Consider the following 22,483-nt stretch of genomic DNA (forward strand, 5'->3'; position numbering starts at 1 on the left):
TTATTGGGACAAAAAAGGCATACAAAATGCAAGCCCCAATTTAAAAAAAAAATATTGCTATATTACAGAGACATAAGATTATTATGTCATACTACTATAAATTTCTCTAAATGTTTACTTTCAATTTATTGTATTTATTTTGTTGAGGACTGGGTATAAACAATCCCCAGACTGCATCAGTCCCCTTTCATTGCATCAAGAACATTCTTTTTGACCACTCACCTTTCTCATATGGTCAACATTTCCCTCACTATAGGCTTTTCCAATCAGTTTTTTAGTCTCCTATCCTGAAAAGCATAGATGTTTCCCTTCATCCTCTCTTTTCCTTCACAATCAAATTTCTTAAAAATTGTTGTCTACACTCTAGTTTCTATGTTTTTATTTCACTTTAGTTTCTTAGCTTGCTGCAATATATATTCCACTGAAGCCACTCTGCTGAAACTACCCTTGTTGAAAACACAAAAGATCTTGTTGCTAAGTGCATTGGATCTTTTTTCAGTTCTTGATTGTGCTGCTTTCTGTCTTTGTGCACCATGCCCTGGATGCTTGGCCTCTCTTTTACTTCAAAAGCCACTTACTTTCTCCTGATTCTTATCTGTCTTTCTAGGCAAACCTTCCCAGTGTCCTTTTTATTCTGACTTGTTAGAGTTTCTGGATCTTTTTGGCATATCTCTTTCTTTCTCCTAGACACACTCCTACTGGTCATTTCATCCAGTCCCTGTTTCTAGTTACCATTAAACCTTAATGTCTCCCTATCTTGACTACATGCTAGATCTGCTGCTGCTGCTAAGTCACTTCAGTCGTGTCCGACTCTGTGCAATCCCATGGATAGCAGCCCATCAGGTTCCCCTGTCCCTGGGATTCTCCAGGCAAGAACACTGGAGTGGGTTGCCATTGCCTTCTCCGACATCCTAAATCTAAGTCCCATTAAAGGGCATTTTAAGAATTGAAGTATATACTTCTGTTAGCTTCAGATGTACAACATAATTCAGTGTTTGAGTACACTCCATATGAAGTTATTGTTAAAATGCTGACTGTATTGCCAGTGCTGTCCATTACAACCTTGTAACTTCTTTCTTTTATACCTAGTAGTTTGTTCTCCTGATTCCCCTTCATGCACTTTGCCCCCCTCCATGACTCCCAATACTATGTTAAGTAGAAATGATGAGATTGGGAATATTTGTCTTATTCCTGATCTTAGAGAAAAAGTTTTCAGCATTTCATTGTTGGTATGATAGCTGTGGGCTTGTCATATATGGCCTTTATTATGTTGAAGTAAGTTTCCTCTTTACCAATTTTGATAAGAGATTTTATCATAAGTGAATGTTGAATTCTGTCAAATGTTTTTTCTGCATCTATCGAGATGATCCTCCCTTTTGTTAATGTGTTGTAACACCTTGATTGATTTGTAGATACTGAACCATCCTTGCATCCCTGGAATAAATCTTATTTGATCATGAATAAAAATTCCCTTTTATGTATTTGTTGAATTTGGGTTTGCTAATTTTTGTTGAGGATTTTTTCATTATGTTCATCAGGAATATCAGCCTGTAATTTTTTTTTATAGTGTCTTTGTCTGGTTTTGATATCAGGGCTTCATAGAATGAGTTTGGAAGTCCCTCTTCTTCAATTTTTGGTATAGTTTAGGAAAGATAGACTTCAACTTGTCTTTAAATGTTTGGTTGCTGCTGCTGCTAAGTCACTTCAGTCGTGTCCAACTCTATGTGACCCCATAGATGGCAGCCCACCAGGCTCCCCCGTCCCTGGGATTTACCAGGCAAGAACACTGGAGTGGGTTGCCGTTTCCTTCTCCAATGCATGAAAGTGAAAAGTGAAAGTGAAGTCGCTCAGCTGTGTTCGCCTCCCAGCAACCCCATGGACTGCAACCCACCAGGCTCCTCCGTCCATGGGATTTTCCAGGCAAGAGTGCTGGAGTGGGGTGCCATTGTTTGGTAGAAACTCTCCAATTCTGGTGTGGTCCTGGTCTTTGGTTTGTTGAAGTTTTTTGATTATTGATTCAATTTCACTACTAGTAATCAGTGTTCAGGGTTTTTGTTTCCAAGACTGAATCTTGGAAAAGTGTATGTTTCTAGACATTCTTCCATTTCTTCTAGGCTGTCCAATTTGCTGGTGTATAGTTGTCGATAGTATTCTTTTATGATATTATCTCTGTGATATTGGTTGTAATTTTTCCTTTTTTATTTCTAATTTTGTTTATTTAGATTTTCTCTTATTTTCTTGATGAGTTTCTGGCTCATCTTAATCAACTTTATCTTAAACAGCAGCTCTTAATTTCAACAGGCTTTTTCTATTTTTTAAAATTTGGTCTCTATTTTATTTACTTCTCACTCTTTATTATTCTCGTCCTTTTGTTGACTTTGGGCTTTGTTTGCACTTCTTTTTCTAATTCCTTTAGATGGAAAGTTAGGCTATTTAAGATATTTCTTGTGTTTTGAGTTAGACCTGAATAACTATAAATTTCCCTCTAAGAACTCCTTTTGCTGTGTCTCATAGATTTTGGAAGTTGTGTTTTGTTTTGTTTTGTCAAGCTATGTTTTAATTTCCTCTTTGTTGATCCGTTGGTTTTCAGGTAATATATTGTATAGTTTCCACATGTTTATTTATTTTCCAGTTTCCTTCCTGTAATTGATTTCTAGTTTCATAGCACTGTAGTCAGAAAAGATGCAAGGTTGATATGATTTCGATCTTCTTAGATGAATTGAAGATTTTTCGTGGTTTAGCATGGGACCTGTCCTGGAGATCTAGTGTCCATGTGCACTTGAAAAAAGAATGTGTTTTCTTCTAATTTTAATGCAATGATTTGTAGATATTAATACCTATTAAGTCCTTCTGGTTGAATGTATCATCTAATGTATCCCTTATTGATTTTCTGACTGTTCATTTATGTAAGTGGGTTTTCTTTATATTTATAGTATTCCTGTCCGTTTCTCCCTCTATGTGTGTTAATATTTGCTTTATATATCTAGGTGCTATTGTACTAGGGGCATTTATGTTTATGAATGTTGTATCTTCTTGATTTGACTTGTTTATCATTATATGATGCCCTTCGTCTTTGTTACTATAAACTTTGTTTCAAATTCTATTTTGTGTGATATGAATATTGTTATCTGTTTTCTTTTATTTTCCATTTGTGTGGCGTATCTTTTTCCATCATTTTACTTTCAAGTGTGTGTGTCTTTAGATCTGAAGTGAGTCTCTTATAGGCAGGATTATAGATGGGTTTGTTTTCTAATCCATTCAGCCACCCCATGTCCTGTGATTGGAGCATTTAATCTATTTACATAAAGTAATCATTGATAGACATGTACTCACTGCCATTTTGTTACTGTTTTCTGGGTTTTTTTTTTTTTTTTTTGTAGTTTTTCTATGTTCTTTTCTCATTTCTCTAGTCTCTTCCCTGCAATTTAATGATTTTCCTTAGTCTTATATTTGGGTTATTTTATGTTTCTTTGTGTGTCCACTGGAGGTTTTTGATTTGTAGTTACCATGAGGTTTGACTATATATATGTCAATTAACTATATATATATGTCAATTATATATAGTTGTTTTAAATTGATAGTTGTTTAAATTCAAACATATCCTGAAAGCTCTACCTTTTTCATTTTACTCCCAACACACTTTATGGTTTGGTATCATATTGTACATTTATATTTGTATCCTTTCAGTGTTTATCATAGTTATATTTGATTTTATAATTTTTATCTTTTAACATTTATGCCTGCTTATATGTGGTTGATTCACTGTCTTTACTATATACTTATAATTATTAGTATGTTTTTTCTTCATATCATTTTAAAAAATTTCTTTTTATAAGGTTTTCTTTTTCACTTAAAGAAAACAGTTTAATGTTTCTTGTAAGGCCAGTTTAATGGTAACAACCTCTTTTAGTTTTTGCTTGTCTGGAAAACTCTTTCTCTCTCCTTCAAGTCTGAATGATAACCTTGCTGGATAGAGTGTCCTTGGTTGCAGGTTCTTTCAGCACTTTAAATATGTCATGCTACTCCCTCTGGCTTGCAAGATTTCTGATAAGATATCAGCTGATATTTTTAGTGGTTTCCTTTTAAGTGCCTCTTTCTCTTCCTGCCTTTAAAATTCTCTTATTCACTCTTTAAATTTTTTTCATTTTAATTATGATATGACTTAGTGTGAGCCTCTTTTTGAGTTCACCCTGTTTAGGCCGCTCTGTGCTTCTTGGACCTGGATATCTGTTTCCTTTTCAGGTTAGTGATATTTTCAGCTATAATTTCAACAAATAATGCTTTATGCCCCTTTCTGTCTCTCTTTCTCTGCGACTACTATAATGCTAATGTTAGCATGCTTGGTATTTTCCTAGCGGTCCCTTGTTGAATTCTGCAGGCGAGAACAGTGGAGCGGGTTGCCTGTTTCGTTCTCCAGCGGATCTTCCTGACTCAGGTATCAAACCCAGGTCTACCGCACTGCAGGGCAGGTTCTTTACTATCTGAGCCACCAGGGAAGCCCAGAAGTCCCTTAAATAATCCTTATGAACTTTTTTCTTTTTACTCTTCTGATAAGGTGATTTCCACTGTTCTGTCTTCCAGGTCATTTATGTGTTTTTCTGTATCACCTAATCTGCAGTTAATTCCTTCTAGTGTATTTATCTGTTCAGTTATTGTATTCTTCATCTCTAATTGGTTCTTTTTTATATTTTCTAGTTCTTTTTGAAGTTCTCACTGTATTTTTCTATCCTTTTCCTTGTGAAAAGGATGTTCACAAGTTCGATTAACATTTTTATGACTTTTGCTTTGAACCCTTTATCAGATGGATTACTGTCTCGTTAGGCTTCCCCTCACCCAGAGTTTTATATTGCTCTTTGCTTTGCCACATGTTCTGCTGCTGTCTTTTCATTTTGTTTGATGAAATTAAGGAAAACATACACATCTTGGTCTTGAAGCCATATCATTGTACTGGATCATCCCCATGCAGTCTACCTATGCCCAGTGGATTAGGTGGGAGAGCTGGATTGAAAGTGATCATGGGCCATGTCTTCCCCTGGGATGTGCTAGCAGTCACTGCCATGTTGAGGGGTGGGGCCAGGTTTGGAGAGGCTGCAGCCACAATCTTGAGTGAGGTTATCATCTCCTTGGTGCTATAGAGGTTTCTGTCTTGGCCACGGGTAGGGATGGGACACAAGAGGTTAGAATAGGAGCCTGGAGCAAGCCCTGGATTTTCCAAGGTACACTGGAGATTCTGCATTGTCACAGAGTGGGGTGGGAACAGGAGGGCTGAGCTCAGAGCACATCTTAGACGGGGCGAGGTGTGCTGGAGCAGGAGGGCTGAGGTGAGAGCCCGTCTCAGATGGGGCGAGGTGTGCTGGAGCAGGAGGGCTGAGGTCAGAGCCCCATCTCAGACGGAGCGAGGTGTGCTGGAGCAGGAGGGCTGAGGTCAGAGCCTGTCTCAGACGGGGCAAGGTGTGCTGGAGAAGGAGGGCTGAGGTCAGAGCCCCATCTCAGACGGAGCGAGGTGTGCTGGAGCAGGAGGGCTGAGGTCAGAGCCCGTCTCAGACAGGGCGAGGTGCATGGAGCGGTCACAGTGGGCTGAGGTGAGAGCCCATCTCAGATGGTGCAAGGTGCATGGAGCAGTCACAGTGGGCTGAGGTCAGAGCCCATTTCAGATGGGGTGAGGTGCATGCAGCGGTCACAGTGAGCTGGTCAGAGCCCGTCTCAGATGGGACGAAGTGTATGGAGCGGTCATGGCGGGCTGGTCGGAGCCCATCTCGGACGGGGCGAGGTGTATGCAGCGGGCACGGTGGGCTGGCCGGAGCACCAGGCCGGTTGCCACTGTGCCAGGACTGGGAGCAAACAAGGGTGTCAACAGTCCTCAAACAGAGTCTCAGTTTCCCCAGGCCTCCATTAAGCCCCACTGGTTTTCAGACTACCGAAAAGGGCTCATATTCCCGTGCTTATATCCAGACTGGCATGCCCTATATGGGACTCAAATCCCTCAGGAGAGATCCCTGAGCCTGTAAATCTTATTCTGTGTTAGCCACCAAGGGTGGGTCCTGACAGGACTTATTCTTCTTCTTCCCTAATACCAGAGTCCTTGTGGTTCTTCCTTTATAATCTTGGTTTTAGAAGAGCAAGTCTGCAAGACTTCATGTCAATTTAAGAGAGAATTTCTTTTTATATCAATGTAATTTTGTCTTTCTAAGAGGAGGTAAGCCCAGGGTCTTCCCACTCCACCATCTTGATCCCACCCTCTAATATTTTTTTATTTTGTACTTTTTTTTCTTTTTGCAATGAGAAACTAGAATCAGGATCAGTACCTTTGACTAAAAATAAATAGCATTTTTGTCCACATTTTATGTCCTGTGGTGAACTGTAGGCTTTGCTCTGTACCACCCTTACTATCTATGACTTCCTATCAAAGGATATATTTTTAAATGGAAAATAATGGATTTCATACAAATATAAAACTGACAACTTCCAAAGGTTTTTATTCAACTCATTAGTTAATAAACAAGCCAAAAAGATGTTAAAATTGGTTCAAGGAGAAATACAAGAAACACCACATACACACAGAGAGAGAAAATAAGGGATTCTGAAATGCAGAAGAGTTCTGTCCACAGGACAGTAATCATTGCCATTCCACTGGACACAATTAATTTTGATTTCTGTGAACTTGAACCATTTTCATTATGTATTTAGTTTTCAACAATTTACAGAGATAAAATGCCTGAAAGACAATGAAGATAAAATACCTGGAAGACAATTCTGATGTCAAAACCAGACTAGGCCATTCCACTGGACACAATTAATTTGGATTTCTGTGAACTTGAACCATTTTCATTATGTATTTAGTTTTCAACAATTTACAGAGATAAAATGCCTGAAAGACAATGAAGATAAAATACCTGGAAGACAATTCTGATGTCAAAACCAGACTAGGCCACACAATGATCTTTATTTTTACCATAGAATATCCACTTATTATTTCTTTCCATTTCAAATTGTTTCAGCATTTTTTCCTGATAGCCTCAAGGACCCAATCTTCATGTCCAATAGCATCTCGTTATCATTGTGTCGAAAACTGAACATCACTCCCTTTTCATTCACCTCATCGTAATCTGGCTTTTTCTAGAATTTCTTCAAGGGATCAGCCTTTTTTGCTCAATATGCTGTTAAAAAATCTTGTTACAGATGTAAACACTGAAAATCCGTGTTCACGTTTTTTCACATTGTAGACAGATTGTTGTTATAGTAGTAACATTTCTTAAACTCCTTCTGATATGTATCCCCAAATCAATTAATGGCTTTTATTATCTATTTATTTACTACTTAGGAACTTGAAAGTGAAAGTTGCTCAGTCGTGAGGGGTCTTTGTGACCCCATGGACTGTAGCCTGCCAGGCTCCTCTGTTCTGGAGAAGTCAGAGTACTGAAATGGGTAGCTATTCCCTTCTCCAGGGGATCTTCCTAACCCAGGGCTCAAACTCCAGTCTCCCGCATTGCAGGCAGATTCTTTACTGTCTGACCTACCAGAGAAGCCCAAAGAATACTGGAGTGGGTAGCCTATCCCTTCTCCAGTGGAACTTCCCAACCCAGGAATTGAACCAGGGTCTCCTGCATTGCAGACAGATTCTTTACCAGCTGAGAACAGGCCCTAAAGTTTAGTTCATAGCAAAAGTCCTCTCCAAAAAAAATGATATATCCCCCCAGGCATTCAAGTCAGTTCTTGTTTCAATGTGAAATACCAATATTGGGAATGCCTCTTTACCTGGCAGCCTAGAAACTTTCACACCTTGGTCTGGTACACCTTGATCAGGTTGGGAGGGGTGAGAAGTGAACCTTTCTTTTATAATTTGCAAGAAGGGTAATTATAAAGTGATTTTGGGAAAGACAAACCCTTGTGATCCTATGGGTTTTCTCAGGCAGAGCTGTTTTTGAAATAAGGATGTGTAAACTAAACTTCTGGATATTGCCCTAAAACTTAAGTGTTTCCAGATACTCCTTACTTAGTTTTATATCACCCCAGGGTCCTCAGACCTCATTTTAAACACAACTGGTCTACACACCCTTCAGTCTTTCTCCTAAGCCAGACCATGAGGCTTACCTTCCTTACTGCTTTTTTCCCCTCTCTGTCTCTCCTTGTTGCTCTCACAGACACTGATAGTCTCCTATCTTCCACTAGTCTAAAAGCTCTGACACTGCTGCCCAGGATTCTTCCTAAAACAGAAATGTTATTCACAGTGTCTTCCTGTCTAAAATCTTGCAGGGGCTCCTGGTAGATTTTAAGATAAAGCCCAGCATCTTGGCAGTGTATACAGGCAATTCATGATTGGATATCCTGCTTATCTTCCAGATTTATGTTCTTGCCACTGTCAATCCTCTTTCTTCCTACATTCTACCCTCAAATACCCAGGGGACCCTCTATTCTAGTCATACCAAAATGTTTGCAACCATTGATTTGTCATATTCCTGCGACTTCACCCAGGTTTGACCCTCTTCCCTCTCTCCCCTAAGACTTGTAGACTGGCTTCCTTCCCTTTAGGAGTTAGTTTGGTGTCACTGTTTCCAATAAGCATTTTCTGCCATCCTAATGCAGGACCCTGTGCTCATCTTCTATGCCTCCCAGTGTCCTGCACATGTGAGTTTCACACCGTACTTTGATGTCCAGGTACAGACGTGCCTTTCCTTCTGGACTGTAAACTCATTGAAGTCAGAATCACATCTTCCTCTCCTCATATGCCCAGTGTCCCAACACATATTTGGTACATGACAGGTGTTGTTAAAATGTTTACTGGGGGAATGAATGGCTTTATCAATCACACATGCCAGAGAAATGTAACTTGTCTCATCACCTGTGTTTGGTACAAATTAACATGTCTCATGAAGGCCTTCAAATGCAGTCCCTGCTCCTCAGCCCCCACTCCTGCCTGAGGCTGCTGTTTTTTCAGCACTGCTCCACTTCCTCCATGTGCCTCTGCAGGGTTCAGTAAGTCCTCATGCTGTTGGGAATGGTCCCCACTGGTCCAAGAATGTGGCTGGTAGGTCACTGAACTTCATTTTCCCAACTAATCTTCAGGTTGACTTTAAAATGCCTTTGGAAGCTTTTTAATCGCTGAGTTAATAGTGTTTTTTTAAGTAATTAATTTATTTCAATTGGAGGCTAATTACTTTACAATATTGTAGTGGCTTTTGCCATACATTGACATGAATCAGCCATGGGTGTACATGTGTTCCCCATCCTGAACGCCCCTCCCACCCCCCTCCCCATCCCATCCCTTAGGGTCATCCCAGTGCACCAGCCCTGAGCACCCTGTCTCATGCATCCAACCTGGACTGGTGATCTGTTTCATATATGGTAATATACATGTTTCACTGCTATTCTCTCAAATCATGCCGCCCTCACCTTCTCCCACAGAGTCCAACAGTCTGCTCTTTACATCTTTGTCTCTTCTGCTGTCTTGCATAAAGGGCTTCCCTTGTGGCTCAGCTGGTAAAGAATCCGCCTGCAATGCAAGAGACCTGGGTTTGATCTCTGGGTTGGGAAGATTTCCTGGAGAAGAGAACGGCTACCCACTCCAGCATTCTGGCCTGGAGAATTCCATGGGCTGTATAAGTCCATGGATTCACAAAGAGTCAGACACAACTGAGCAATTTTCACTTTTACTTTTAAATTTTATTCTACTTTGTACCATGTACAATAGCAAAAGGGACATCTTTTAAAGAATAAAACATAATCCTTGCTTATGTTATGGAAGAGATAGACAAGTGTTCTACTGTCTCTGAAAGAAGTGTTATGGTTCATGCACAAAGGGCCATGGAATGTAGAAAAGGACCTTATTCCAGTAATATAACCAGCATTCAATCTATAGTGAGTAAGGGGGAAATTAAAAATATGTTGTTATAAATCAATCTAATTTCTGATTGCCATCTACAAATGGACATTGAATCCTGTTGCTCTGCCTACTATTGTTTTATTTCAAGTAAAATATGCATTTTAATCCTTTGAAAAGGAAAAGCATATTACTATAAAAAGTTGAAGTTGAAAAAATCACACTGCTGCAAATCAGTCAAAGCAAGTGTTTGAATTACTGATTGAATTAAGATAGATGTTGAATTTTATTTTTTGCTTATCCCGTGAGTATTATTTTCAGGAAGCTTTGTGAGGGTAGGGACTTGATCATGTACTTACAAAAATGATGGTGTACTGTAATAATCAGGACATAAATAAATATTTGTTGGATAAATATATATATTCACAGTAAAGAGCTGCTACTTTTTCAATTCAAATATATTTTGAACTTGCTTTCTTTATTAGATGGAAATATTGATGAGTACTTTGCTATTAATGAAGTGTCCGGAGAACTCTCAACCGCTCGCACTTTGGACCGGGAGGAAGTCAGCAACTTCACCCTTGTCATCCTGTGTGCCGATCTGGGGAGCCCGCCGCAAAGCTCCACGGCGCAGCTGCAGGTCAGAGTTCTGGACGACAATGACCACAGCCCTTCCTTCCCCAGGCTCCGGTACCAGGCTTCTGTGAGAGAGGACGCTCAGGTGGGAACCACGGTTCTCGTGCTCTCCTCTGCGGACAAGGATGAGGGCCCGAACGGGCAAACCAGGTATTCTCTGGTGCATGAAGCTTCCGGGGCATTCACCATCGATCCCGTGGCAGGCACGCTGAGAACCAGCCGCGCCCTTGACCGGGAAGCCAGGTCTGAGCACGTGTTTAAGGCTGTGGCCAGAGACTGTGGTGTCCACGGCTCACGAAGCACCACGGTGCTTATCAAAGTACATGTCACTGATGTCAATGACAACGATCCAGTTTGGGAACAGAACCCCCTTGATATTTTTCTTTCTTCTCAGTCACCTACAAACCAGACAGCTGCCATCCTCAGAGCCAGTGACCCAGACTCGGGGCCCAATGGTACCGTCATGTTCAGCTTTTCAGAGCCCCAGTCAATGTTTTCTATTAATGAATACACAGGAGCAATTCAACTTCAGCAAATTCCATCTTCAGAATATTTTCCTATCTGGCTGCAGTTAAAAGCTGTGGATCAGGGGGTCCCAGCCAGGACAACCACTGGTCTCTTGGTCATTCACATGGAGGGAGAAGATGTAAGGATTTCCTTCAGCCAGCATCTGTATAAAGGGATCGTGCCTGAAAATTGTGAGGCAGGTGAGTGTCCAGTGTCCCAGTTTGGGCAAAATGCTTAAAACTAAGGATTATAGAGCTAGTGCTATCACAAATTCAGTTATGAATTTCTGAGTCCAGCCAATTCTTGACATTAGAATTTTCATTCAGAATATGTCATTAGGAAAATATGCTCAAATACAGTAACATATTCACACCCCTTTCAGGACAGCAAAAACTAATAAAAACATTGAAATCATTCAGGACTCTTGAAGTTTAAGTTTAAAATCTAAAAAAAAAAACCACTTTTATTTAAATGTTTATGCATCCTGAACAACTGCATTTCCTAAATGACTTTCCTGGAAATACAGTGAAAGGTGAAATATGTTGTGGTTCAGTGACTGCCACTGTGTGTCCTTGGGAAGCTGGCTCTCTCGGCCTCCGTTTCCCAACCTGCAAATTAGGAATGAGTTTGGTACCTACCTCATTAGGGTGTTCTGAGGACCGAATGAGCCGAATATAAAGCCCTTAAAACAGTATCTGACTCAGAATCTGTGTGTAATTTTAAGGAAGTGCTGTTTTTCTTATTATTACTTCATCTTGATACGATCAGCATTACTTTCAAACAGTGCAGTGATATCTGATCTTCAAAGAATTCGGCAAGATTATGCTACTCAGAACAGGCTTCTGTGAATGGGGACTGTTTTTCCCCATAATGCTCAATTATTTTTCAGTTATTTGCCTACTCAAATTTATGCCATAATGGGAAGCATAATTAGTTCCAATGATCTTTCTACCCTAAAGCAAAAAAACCCATTTGCAGACAGTTGTGAATGGAAAGAAATCCCATCTAGGTGATTATATCTAACTAGAGAGTTGAAATACAAACCTTCTGAATCTTTGAGCCAGCCAGAGGGCAAAGCACATGGATGCCAGGCTTGCGGGAGCAGGAGTTTGCTTCCGGTAAGTCCGATGTGTGCTGTTTGATTTCTCCAGTTGTTCTTTGTTTTTGCTTTGTCATTCTGGATTCAATTTCACTTTATTCATACCTAAAACAACCACCGTTTAAAAGGCAACTTGCATTTTTCTGAAATTGATTTATTTACTTCATAGTGAAAATATTTGTTACACATTATTACACATTTGTTATACATTATATTCTCTATAAAAAGAGAATATTCGACTTAATATTGAACGTCAAGTTAGGATTCTTTTCAGTTACGTATTGTTAACCCCAGTTTGATCTTCTTTTGAATTATGGTTATCTCAAGGGCTGCTTATTCAGAAGGCCTCTTATGATTCTAAACATTATTAGGGGTAAATTGCAGTTACCTTCATTAAATGAAATAATAACATCTTCCAAAATAACTAGAAATTTCCACCTACATTCTTAGGTGTAATGAGAATTCCACAGAAGAGTTAAATGTTAAATATGAGGTTCTCCATAGAGCTGTGTTTCCTTTCCTTGTGAGAGCTATGCATCCTAACTCCAGAGAAGAGCCTGATTGAAAGGAAGGCAAATTTTTCTAAATAATAATAATTAATATATTTGTGCTAAATAATACAGCACAAAATATATTAATCCATCTTGAAATGAATTTGATAAAATCACAGAATTTTTAAGTCCAGCTTTTATCTGCAGTGAACATATAAACATTTTTTTCCTTAACGCATGACCTTTCGGTCTCTACTTGAATATTTGAGTGATTGAGAGTCTAGGACAATGGTTCTTGAACTTGGGTATGAAACAAGCAGTCTCTGATGATTGCAGACGGTTCTGCTTCAGTAGTTCTGGGATCCAGGAGCTGTCATTTTTAACGCTCTGTAGGTGATTTGATTACATGACAAAGTTGGAAAACTCTTTCCAAGTTTGGTAAGTAGTTCCTGTGTTAAACCCAGATCTGCCTCATTTATGTATGTCCATAAATTCTAGTCCTGCCATCTGGAGTATTCCACTGATCTACACAATCTGTTCCTTATATGTTTTATTTGCTCCTTCAACAAAAATTCTATTGAATATTATGTGCCAGGTACTTTTCTATTGGGATATGTAGTGAACCAAAAGACAAAGATGCTTGTTCTTGAGAGGCTTACATTCCAGCAGGGGTAAAGAGACAATATCAGTGAATGTAATAAATAGCTAAAACATAGTGTATATTCAGTTCAGTTCAGTTCAGTCGCTCAGTCATGTCTGACTCTTTGCAACCCCATGAATTGCAGCACGTCAGGCCTCCCTGTCCATCACAAACTCCTGGAGTTTACTCAGACTCATGCCCATCGAGTCAGTGATGCCATCCAACCATCTCATCCTCTGTCGTCCCCTTCTCCGCCTGCCCCCAATCCCTCCCAGCATCAGGGTCTTTTCCAATGAGTCAGCTCTTCCCATCAGGTGGCCAAAGTATTGGAGTTTCAGCTTCAACATCAGTCCTTCCAATTAACACCCAGGGCTGATCTCCTTTAGGATGGACTGGTTGGATCTCCTTGCAGTCCAAGGGGCTCCCAAGAGTCTTCTCCAACACCACAGTTCCAAAGCATCAGTTCTTCAGCGCTCAGCTTTCTCCACAGTCCATACGTGAGTGTATGTTAGCTGGCGTTAAAACCTGTGACATGAAGAGACAGCAGGAGTCCTGGGGGTGGGCACGAGGGCAGTTTTAGAAGGCAAGTTAGGACTGGCATTACTGAGCAAGAGAAATTTTGGGCAAAGACATAAAGAGAGGAGGTAACCATTCGTATCTGTAGGAGGAGAGCATGTCCAAAGAAAAAGAGGAGGGATCCCGTAGGAGCTCTCCTGGTCTGTTGAGTGAACAGTAGAGGGGGCCGTGTGGCTGAAGCAGAGTAAGCAAGGGGAAGAATGGTAAAAGATGAAGTCAGAAGACAAAAAGAAGAAGATCGCTGGGAGGTCTTTGACTTTTACTGAAAATAGTTTTCCTTTCTCTAGTTCATTCAGTTATTCTTCACATAATGAGATTTCCAACCACTGTTAGTGAATATTCTCACCCAATACAAATTCTGCAGGGTAGTAGGCATCAAGTAAATTATCCCTCAAAAGAACTGGCATAGACTAAGTCAACTGTCATTATCACACTTGTTCACATTAGTAAATGAAACTTCTAAAAATTAAGTAATGTGTCTGGCCATTTCCTATTAAGATATCATTTCTGAAGTCACCCAGAATCAATTTCTTTGTAGGATTAACCCCCCCAAAAAGCCCATATCTAAGGCATCCCAAGAAAAGCCCAATATGAAATTAAGTTATGGATTAGGAAGTTTAATAATGTTTATGGTTGAATTAAGAAACAATTTAATAATAACACTAATGAAAACTGCCATGGATAGAAGGAAAACTGTTGTACCTGTTTTCATTTTTTCAACATGCCATTCATTTCTTTGTCCAAGATTCGCTCTGCTGATAGGAGGCAGCCTTTACGGGAGGAAGCTACCCTTATTTTGGTTGGTTTCTCATCACTCAATCTTCTATCTACCCCAAACCATAACATTTGGAATTAATCGGTATGGTTAATAGTAACCTGGTCTGAGATAAAAAAGAAAATTAGGGTGGAAGACTAAATTACTTTCTGACCTCTGAAGGTGGGCCCCCTGCTGCAGATTCAGGCAGAAAAGCTGATGAACACATGGGTGGTGGTGGTTTAGTCACTAAGTCATGTCTGACTCTTGAGACCCCCTTGGATTGTAGCCCACCAGACTCCTCTGCCCATGAGATTTCTCAGGCAAGAATATTGGAGTGGGTTGCCATTTCCTTCTCCAGGGCATCTTCCCAACCCATGGATCAAACCCATGTCTCCAGCATTGCAGGCAGACTCTTTACCAACTGAGCCACCAGGGAAACCAGAATACATGGGTGGGAAGACTTTATTCTGCTGTTGCATCATTGTGTTTTCTTTGACCTCTGATCAAAGTCATCCTTCTTAATCTTCTTGCATTTAGAATTATTGAATTAAACTTGACTGCAACCTTTTAAATAGAGCTTAACAGTTTAAAAATTTTGTTTATCAATCTTACACATAGACAAGGTTAGAAATATTCTGGCAGTAAGCATATGTTATCCATAAATATCCAGGTAGGAATGCATTATAAAACATCTAAAACAATAGGTTGAGATCTTGTTTTGAAGAGTAGCTATGACATGTGTGAAGGGTATGGAGCTTATAGGGGGAGTAGCCTAAAAGCTGTATGACAGGAAGCAGAACAAGAAAGGAAAGCATGATGGTTAAGAAGGCTGTTGAATCTGATTCATTGCAACTAATCTACACTCATGTCAGCAGGATTTCCTAGGCCCCAGTGGACAACACTGACGAGGTGCGTAAAACATTGATTAACATTTCATCTGGCCGAAGCTTTGCCTGAAGTGTGAATTCTGCCAGATAATATCAAGGGCACCAAAGGGTGATTTTTAAAAGTTTGATTCCAATGGGTTCATTCATTTCATTTCAGTCACTCAGTCGTATCTGATCCTTTGAGGCTTCATGGACTGCAGCACGCCAGGCTTCCCTGTCCATCACCAACTCCTGGAGCTTGCTCAAACTCATGTCCGTTGAGTCAGTGATGCCATCCAACCATCTCATCATCTGTCATCCACTTCTCCTCCTGCCTTCAATCTTTCCCAGCATCAAGGTCTTTTCCAATGAGTCGGTTCCTCACATCAGGTGGCCAAAGTATTGGAGTTTCAGCTTCAACATCAGTCCTTCCAAAGAATATTCGGAACTGATTTCCTTTAGGGTGGACAAGTTTGATCTCCTTGCAGTCCAAGGGACTCTCAAGAGCCTTTTCCAACACCACAGTTCAAAAGCATAAATTCTTCAGTGCTCAGCTTTCTTTATAGTCTAACTCTCGCATCCATACATGACTACTGGAAAAACCGTAGCTTTGACTAGATGGACCTTTGTTGGCAAAGTAATGTCTCTGTTTTTTAATATGCTGTCTAGGTTGGTCGTAACTCTTCTTCCAAGGAGCAAGTGTCTTTTCGTTTCATGGCTGCAATAATAATCTGAAGTGATTTTGGAGCCCAAGAAAATAGTCTTTCACTATTTCCATTGTTTCCTCATCTATTTGCCTTGAAGTGATAAGACTTCAAGTGATAGATGTCATGATCTTCGTTTATTGAATATTGAGTTTTAAGCCAACTTTTTCACTCTCCTCTTTTACTTTCTTCAAGAGGCCCTTTAGTTCTTCTTTGCTTTCTGCCATAAGAGTGGTGTCATCTACGTATTTGAGGTTATTGATATTTCTCCTGGCAATCTTGATTCCAGCTTGTGCTTCATCCAGCCTGGCATTTCTCATGATGTACCCTGCATATAAGTTAAATAAGCAGGGTGACAGTATACAGCCTTGACGTACTGCTTTCCCAATTTGGAACCAGTCCATTGTTCCGTGCCCTGTTCTAACTGTTGCTTCTTGACCTGCATACAGGTTTCTCAGGAAGCAGGTAAGGTGGTCTGGTATTCCCATCTCTTTAAGAATTTCCCACAGTGTTTTGTGATCCACACAGTCAAAGACTTCGTCATAGTCACTGAGGCAGAAATACATGTTTTTATGGAACTCTCTTCCTTGTTTGACGATCCAGTGGATGTTGGCAGTTTGATCTGTGTTTCCTTTGCCTTTTCTAAATCCAACTTGAGCCTCTGGAAGTTCAGGATTCACATACCGTTGAAGCGTGGCTTGGAGAATTTTGAGCATTACTTTGCTAGCGTGTGTGATGAGTGCAGTTGTGCAGTAGTTTGAAAACTGACCTTTTCTAGTCTTGTGGCCACTGCTGAGTTTTCCAAATTTGCTGGCATATTGAGTGCAGCACTTTGCAGCATCATCTTTTAGGATCTGAGATAGCTCAACTGGAATTCCATCACCCCCACTAGCTGTATTTGTAGTGATGCTTCCTAAGGCCCACTTGACTTCACATTCCAGGATGTCTGGCTCTAGGTGTGTGATCACTCCACATGGTTATCTGGGTCATGAAGATCTTTTTTGTATAGTTCTTCTGTGTATCCTCATTGCCTTCTTCTTCCAATGGTTTTAAAACATTGTAAATCCATTGATTAGTGTTTAAACGGCCTTAACATAAATTATTTCATAGCATTTTGTAACTTCCAGCTTTGCTTCCCTCTCCAGTATGCCTGCAATTTTGGTCTTTATTTTCAGATGAGAAATATTGGAAGCTGCCTATTGGAAGTTTACATTTTCTGTGGTTTAAATGGCCTGTCAGTAGGAACACTTGACATCTGAGTTAATTATTTTTTGTACTATCCTAAGTTTTAATCATTTTAAACTGTTTTTAACATTTAGATTCTTTTTAAGAAAATAAAAATTAAAACAACTCTATTTTATATTTATTTAACATTTCTTGGAAAGCCCACAAGTTTGAATTTCAATTAATATTGTATCTTTCTATTGACAGCATTAAACTTAACACTTCAATTGTTTAAAAAAGAATATAGTTTAATTATATATATAAATAATTTTTATAGCTTATACCATTTTAGATGCAGCCCTTTGGTAGATAAAATCTCTTTATGTCATGAAATATTCACTTTTTCATAGAAAGAGTCATCACAGAAGGTGCCAGTTGCCTGTAAGAGAGAGGTTAGACGTACTGCAAGGTGGCAAGAAAAGCTGAAGCTCAAGTGGTTCCCCACCCTTTCTCTTACCACTTAGTCTTCCTTTTCTATCTGCATGAGGAGAAATATAACCATTCTGAATTTTTCTGAAGTGGAAGATAAACCACTTAGTTGTCCATAACATTCTAATGCATTGAACCATTTTCATGCTCCTTCAGCTTTTATTTCTTCTCTTTCACTTCCAAAGCTTTGGTTATACCAGTAAGGGTTAATCAGCAGCTATTCCCCAATGTGGACTTCCTACAGTTTCATGCATTTTTAAATAATTACTATGAGAGGAAAAATTGAAATTATGAATTGCATTGATACCTTGATTAAAAATGACTAGTCAGACATTGAAAAACTTGAGATAAAATTAACATAATGATGTCTGAGGGCATTCTAAGTATTAAAATACATTTAACGTTGTCTACTAAATAAATTAGATCTTGATATTTTGGAGGAAAACCCATCTTCTGGCCCTTTGCCATAGATCCAGAATTCTGGCTCCTACAGTAGATCAGGTTGGGCACATGTATGTGGAGAATGGAAATAGCATAGGAGTTAGTATAGCTGAGGGTATCTCTATTGCTCTCCTGCCCAGGCTGGACAGCTTTCCTACTCCTTCCAGAAAGTGGAGATGGAAACAACTGATTCACAGGGAAACCATAAGGATCAAGTGACGTCATAAGAGTCTACTGGTCACAGTTTTCATTGTTACTGTTGTCTTCTTTCTGCCCCAAATCCTTAATTGAATTTCATAAAGTTAGCTGAGCATAAATTCTCACCAGAGCAGCTAATAGTTACTTGTTGGTCCTTTATTGGACCGGAACGTGGTGGTCCGGAGTTGACGATGAGAAAGTGAAAGAAGGAAAGAGGCTGATATTCCCTAGGCTACGCAGCTGGCTTTCGTGCTCCAGGGAATCAGCCAGAAATAGAGAGAGAGAGAGAAAGAAAGAAAGACACGGGGACCCAAGCTCTGATGGAGCAAAGGTGTTTTAATCAACATGGTGTGGGCATATATACTGTCTTACAAGGTAGTTATTCTCAGCAAAGATAAAGATTAAAATTCCAGACTTACAAAACATAAGGCGATCCATATTAAAGAGAGAGAGAGAGTTGTAAACATTCACTTTTACCCTATGGTTCCTAAGAAGGAAGAGGGTACTTATCACTGTATTGAAAAACTAACAAAGGAGATGCCTGGATTCCTCAGCCCCAGGAGAGGCTTGCCTCTCCTCTTAATCCCTGAATATTCAGGAATTAATAAGAAACAGAGGATTCCTGACAGATCCAAAACAGCACACAGGAAGCCTCCTGTTAAATGCTTCCTGACAGTTACTTAGCAATTATTTAACAGCAATGAAATATTTGCAGTTTTTAAAACCCTACGAGTCCTCTCTGTTTTACTTGGTCTCCAAAGCAGATAATAACTATATTTTACAAGGTGTCAGAGTTCCCATAATTTTGGAAGTGATGTCTCTATGTCATCCACAACTTTTGGAACAGGGTCCAATATATAACACTTTATGATAATGAAAAGAAGGAAGCAAACAATATCTCTCATTTCTATTCGCTCTTTAAAGCTGGTCTCCTATTTGGAATGGAATTTATTGGAATGATTGCCCTCTAAGTTACAGTTGGCTAACAGTGTCGAATTCCATCACCTTACTTATGACTCTAAGGTGGCTCCAGAGGAGAGAGGAAGAGAAAGTCCTTTCAAAAGAAGGTGAACATCTCACAAGGCAGTTTTCATTTTGTGAATTAACCCCAGTCCGACATCTGAGCCTCAGCTATATAGGCTCAAGACCTAATCTTAGCAAACCAAGGAGTTCTTCCCTTGAGGTTGGGGGTCACTCACCGTTAGAAAGGGGACTGATATATAAACCAGAGTACAATTCTCCTAGGCCCCCGTGGCTCAGATGGCAAAGAGTCTGCCTGCAATGCAAGAGACCCAAGTTTGATCCCTGGATCAGAAAGATCCCTGGAGAAGGAAATGGCTACCCACTCCAATATTCTTGCCTGGAGCATTCCATAGACAGAGGAGCCTGGCAAGCTATAGTCCATGAGGTCGCAAAGAGTCAGATACAACAAAGTGACTAATACTTTCATTTTTACAGTTATTTTTACTCATAGAAAAATTATAATTGCCCTGTGGATTACAGTAGTCATTTCAGAATGACCAGCTCTCTCTGGGGAAAAGGACACAGGAAACCAAATTATACTCAGAAGGTTGCTTGTTAATCTTATATAGTTCATGTAGGATATAATTCACACATTGAATGTCATCAGCCTGTGTTACCCTTTCTTAAGAAAGAACTCAGCATTGCCAAGTAGAATTTTATGAGGCTTTCATGACTTTCTGGGCTTGCATTGCTCACTGACTTCCTTTTGATCACACATCCCTTCTTTTTGTGTCTTAACACCTCCATCAAGCCTTCTGCCCTAGGAATGATTCTGTTCCTTCAGGTGATTTTGTTTAGCTCTCTTCTTAACTAGTATATTTTGTTTAGAGATGTAACAGAGTTAATATTTTTAACAGCTACTTTTTAACAAATATTTAAGTACGCAGCCAAATTGAGGGGAAAGCACAGAGGTTTCCCATGTATGCTTTGCCCCAATGACTCATTCATTCCCTCCCTCATTATCAGCATCCTTCCCAGAGTGATGGTGATGGTGGTTAGTCTGACTCTTGTGACATCGTAGACGGTGGCCCTCCAGGCACCTCTGTTCATGGAATCTCCCAGGCAGGAATACTGGAGTGGGCTGCCATTTACTTCTCCACTCCAGAGTGATACATTTGCTAAAATCTGTGAACCTACATTGATTCATCGTAATCTCCCAAAGTTTCCAGTTTTCTTTAGGGTTCACCCTTGGTGTTGTACATTCTATGGGTGTAAATGTTGTTCGGTTGCCCAGTCATGTCCTAGTCTCTGCAACCCCATGGACTGCAGCCAGGCCTCCCTGTCCCTCTGCATCTCCCAGAGTTTGCCCAAGTTCAGGTCCGTTGCATCGGTGATGCCATCCAGCCATCTCATCCTTTGATGCTTTCTTCTCCTTCTGCCCTTAATCTTTCCCAGAATCAGGGACTTTTCCAGTAAGTCAGCTGTTCACATCAGATGACCAAGATACTGGAGTTTCAGCTTCAGCATCAGTCCTTCCAATGAATATTCAGGGTTGATTTCCCTTAACATTGACTGCTTTGTCCTTGACTTGCTGTCCAAGGGACTCTCAGGAGTCTTCTCCAGATCCACAGTTCAAAGGCATCAATTCTTCGGTGCTCCACCTTCCTTATAGTCCAGCTGTCACTACCATAAGTGACCACTGGGAAGACCATTGCCTTAATTATATGGACTTTTGTCAGCAGAGTAGTGTGTGCTTTTTAACACATGTCTAAATGTGTTAAACCTATGTCTAGGTTTGTCATAGACCTGCTAAGAAACAAATGGCTTCTGATTTCATGGCTGCAGTCCCAGCTGCAGTGGTTTTAGAGCCTAAGAAGAGGAAATCTGTCACTACTTCCACCTTTTCCCCCTCTATTTGCCATGAAGTAATGGGGCTGGATGCCATGATCTTAGGTTTGGTTTTTTTTGAATATTTAGTTTTAAGCCAGCTCTGGAGGAGGCAATAGCAAACCATCCCAGTATACTTGCCATGAGAACCTCATGAACTGTATAAAAGGACAGATGAGTTTAGATAATATAGTAACATGTATACACCATTATTATATCATACAGAGTAGATTCTCTGCCTAAAAAAACACACTTTTCCTATCCATCCTTTTCCCCATACTCCCTGCCCAAACCCAGGCAACCACTGAGCTTGTTACTGTCTCTATAGTTTTGCCTTTTACAATATGTCATATATAGTTGGAATCATATAGTATGTAGCCTTTTCAGGTTAGCTTCTTTTACTTAGTGATATGCATATAATGTTCCTCCATGTCTATTGGTTGCTTGAGAGCTCATTTCTTTTCAGCACTGAATTACTATTCAATTGCTATTCCATTGTCTAGATATTGCAGTTTATATACCCATCTACTGAAGGACATCTTGGTTGCTTTGAAGTTTTGGCAGTTATGAATAAATTTCTGTAATAACTAGCATACAGCTTTTGTGTAGACAGAAATTTCCAACTCCTTTGGGTGAACTTCAAGGAGTATGATTCCTGGATATTATGGTAAGACTATATTTAATCTTGTCAGAAAGTGCCAAACTGTCTTCCAAAGCAGTTGTACCGTTTTTCTCTTCCACCAGCAATCAATGAATGAGAATTCCTCTTGCTCCATATCCTTGCCAGCGTATGATGTTGTCGGTGTTCCAAGTTTTAGCCATTCTAATAGATACATGGTTGTATGTCATTTTAGTTTGCATTTCCATGATGAAATGTGATGTGAATATTTTCGTATGCTTACTTTCCACCTGTATATCTTCTTTTGTGAGTGATTTTGAAGGTCTTTTGTTGATTTTTAAGCCGGTTGTTTGTGATTGTTGAGTTCTTTGTATATTCTGGATAATAGGCCTTTATCAGATATGTCTTTTGCAAAAATATTCTCCTAGTCTATGTCTTGTCTTTCGCTTGGCAGTATCTTTTGCTGAGTAGAAAAATTTAATATTAATAAAGGCCAGCATTTTAATTCCATCTTTCAGGGATATTGTATCTAAAAAGTTATCACCAAACCCAGAGTCAACTAAATTTTCTCCAGCCTCTAGGAGTTTTGTGTTTTAGCATTTTGAATTCAGGTCCATGACCCATGTTGA

The 22,483-nt window shown here is 39.8% G+C and overlaps 1 protein-coding gene across 1 annotated transcript in view; it reads left to right on the forward strand.

Annotated features, from left to right (window-relative positions):
• The window catches only part of DCHS2 (dachsous cadherin-related 2), a 300,517-nt gene that overhangs the window by 209,984 nt on the left and 68,050 nt on the right, over positions 1 to 22,483 (forward strand). The window contains 1 exon segment of the mRNA XM_070474720.1: positions 10,303 to 11,160. Within this exon segment, the coding sequence (XP_070330821.1) occupies positions 10,303 to 11,160 (858 nt within the window).

Source organism: Odocoileus virginianus, chromosome 12 (genome assembly GCF_023699985.2).
Source record: "Odocoileus virginianus isolate 20LAN1187 ecotype Illinois chromosome 12, Ovbor_1.2, whole genome shotgun sequence".
NCBI classification, from domain to species: Eukaryota; Metazoa; Chordata; class Mammalia; order Artiodactyla; family Cervidae; genus Odocoileus; species Odocoileus virginianus.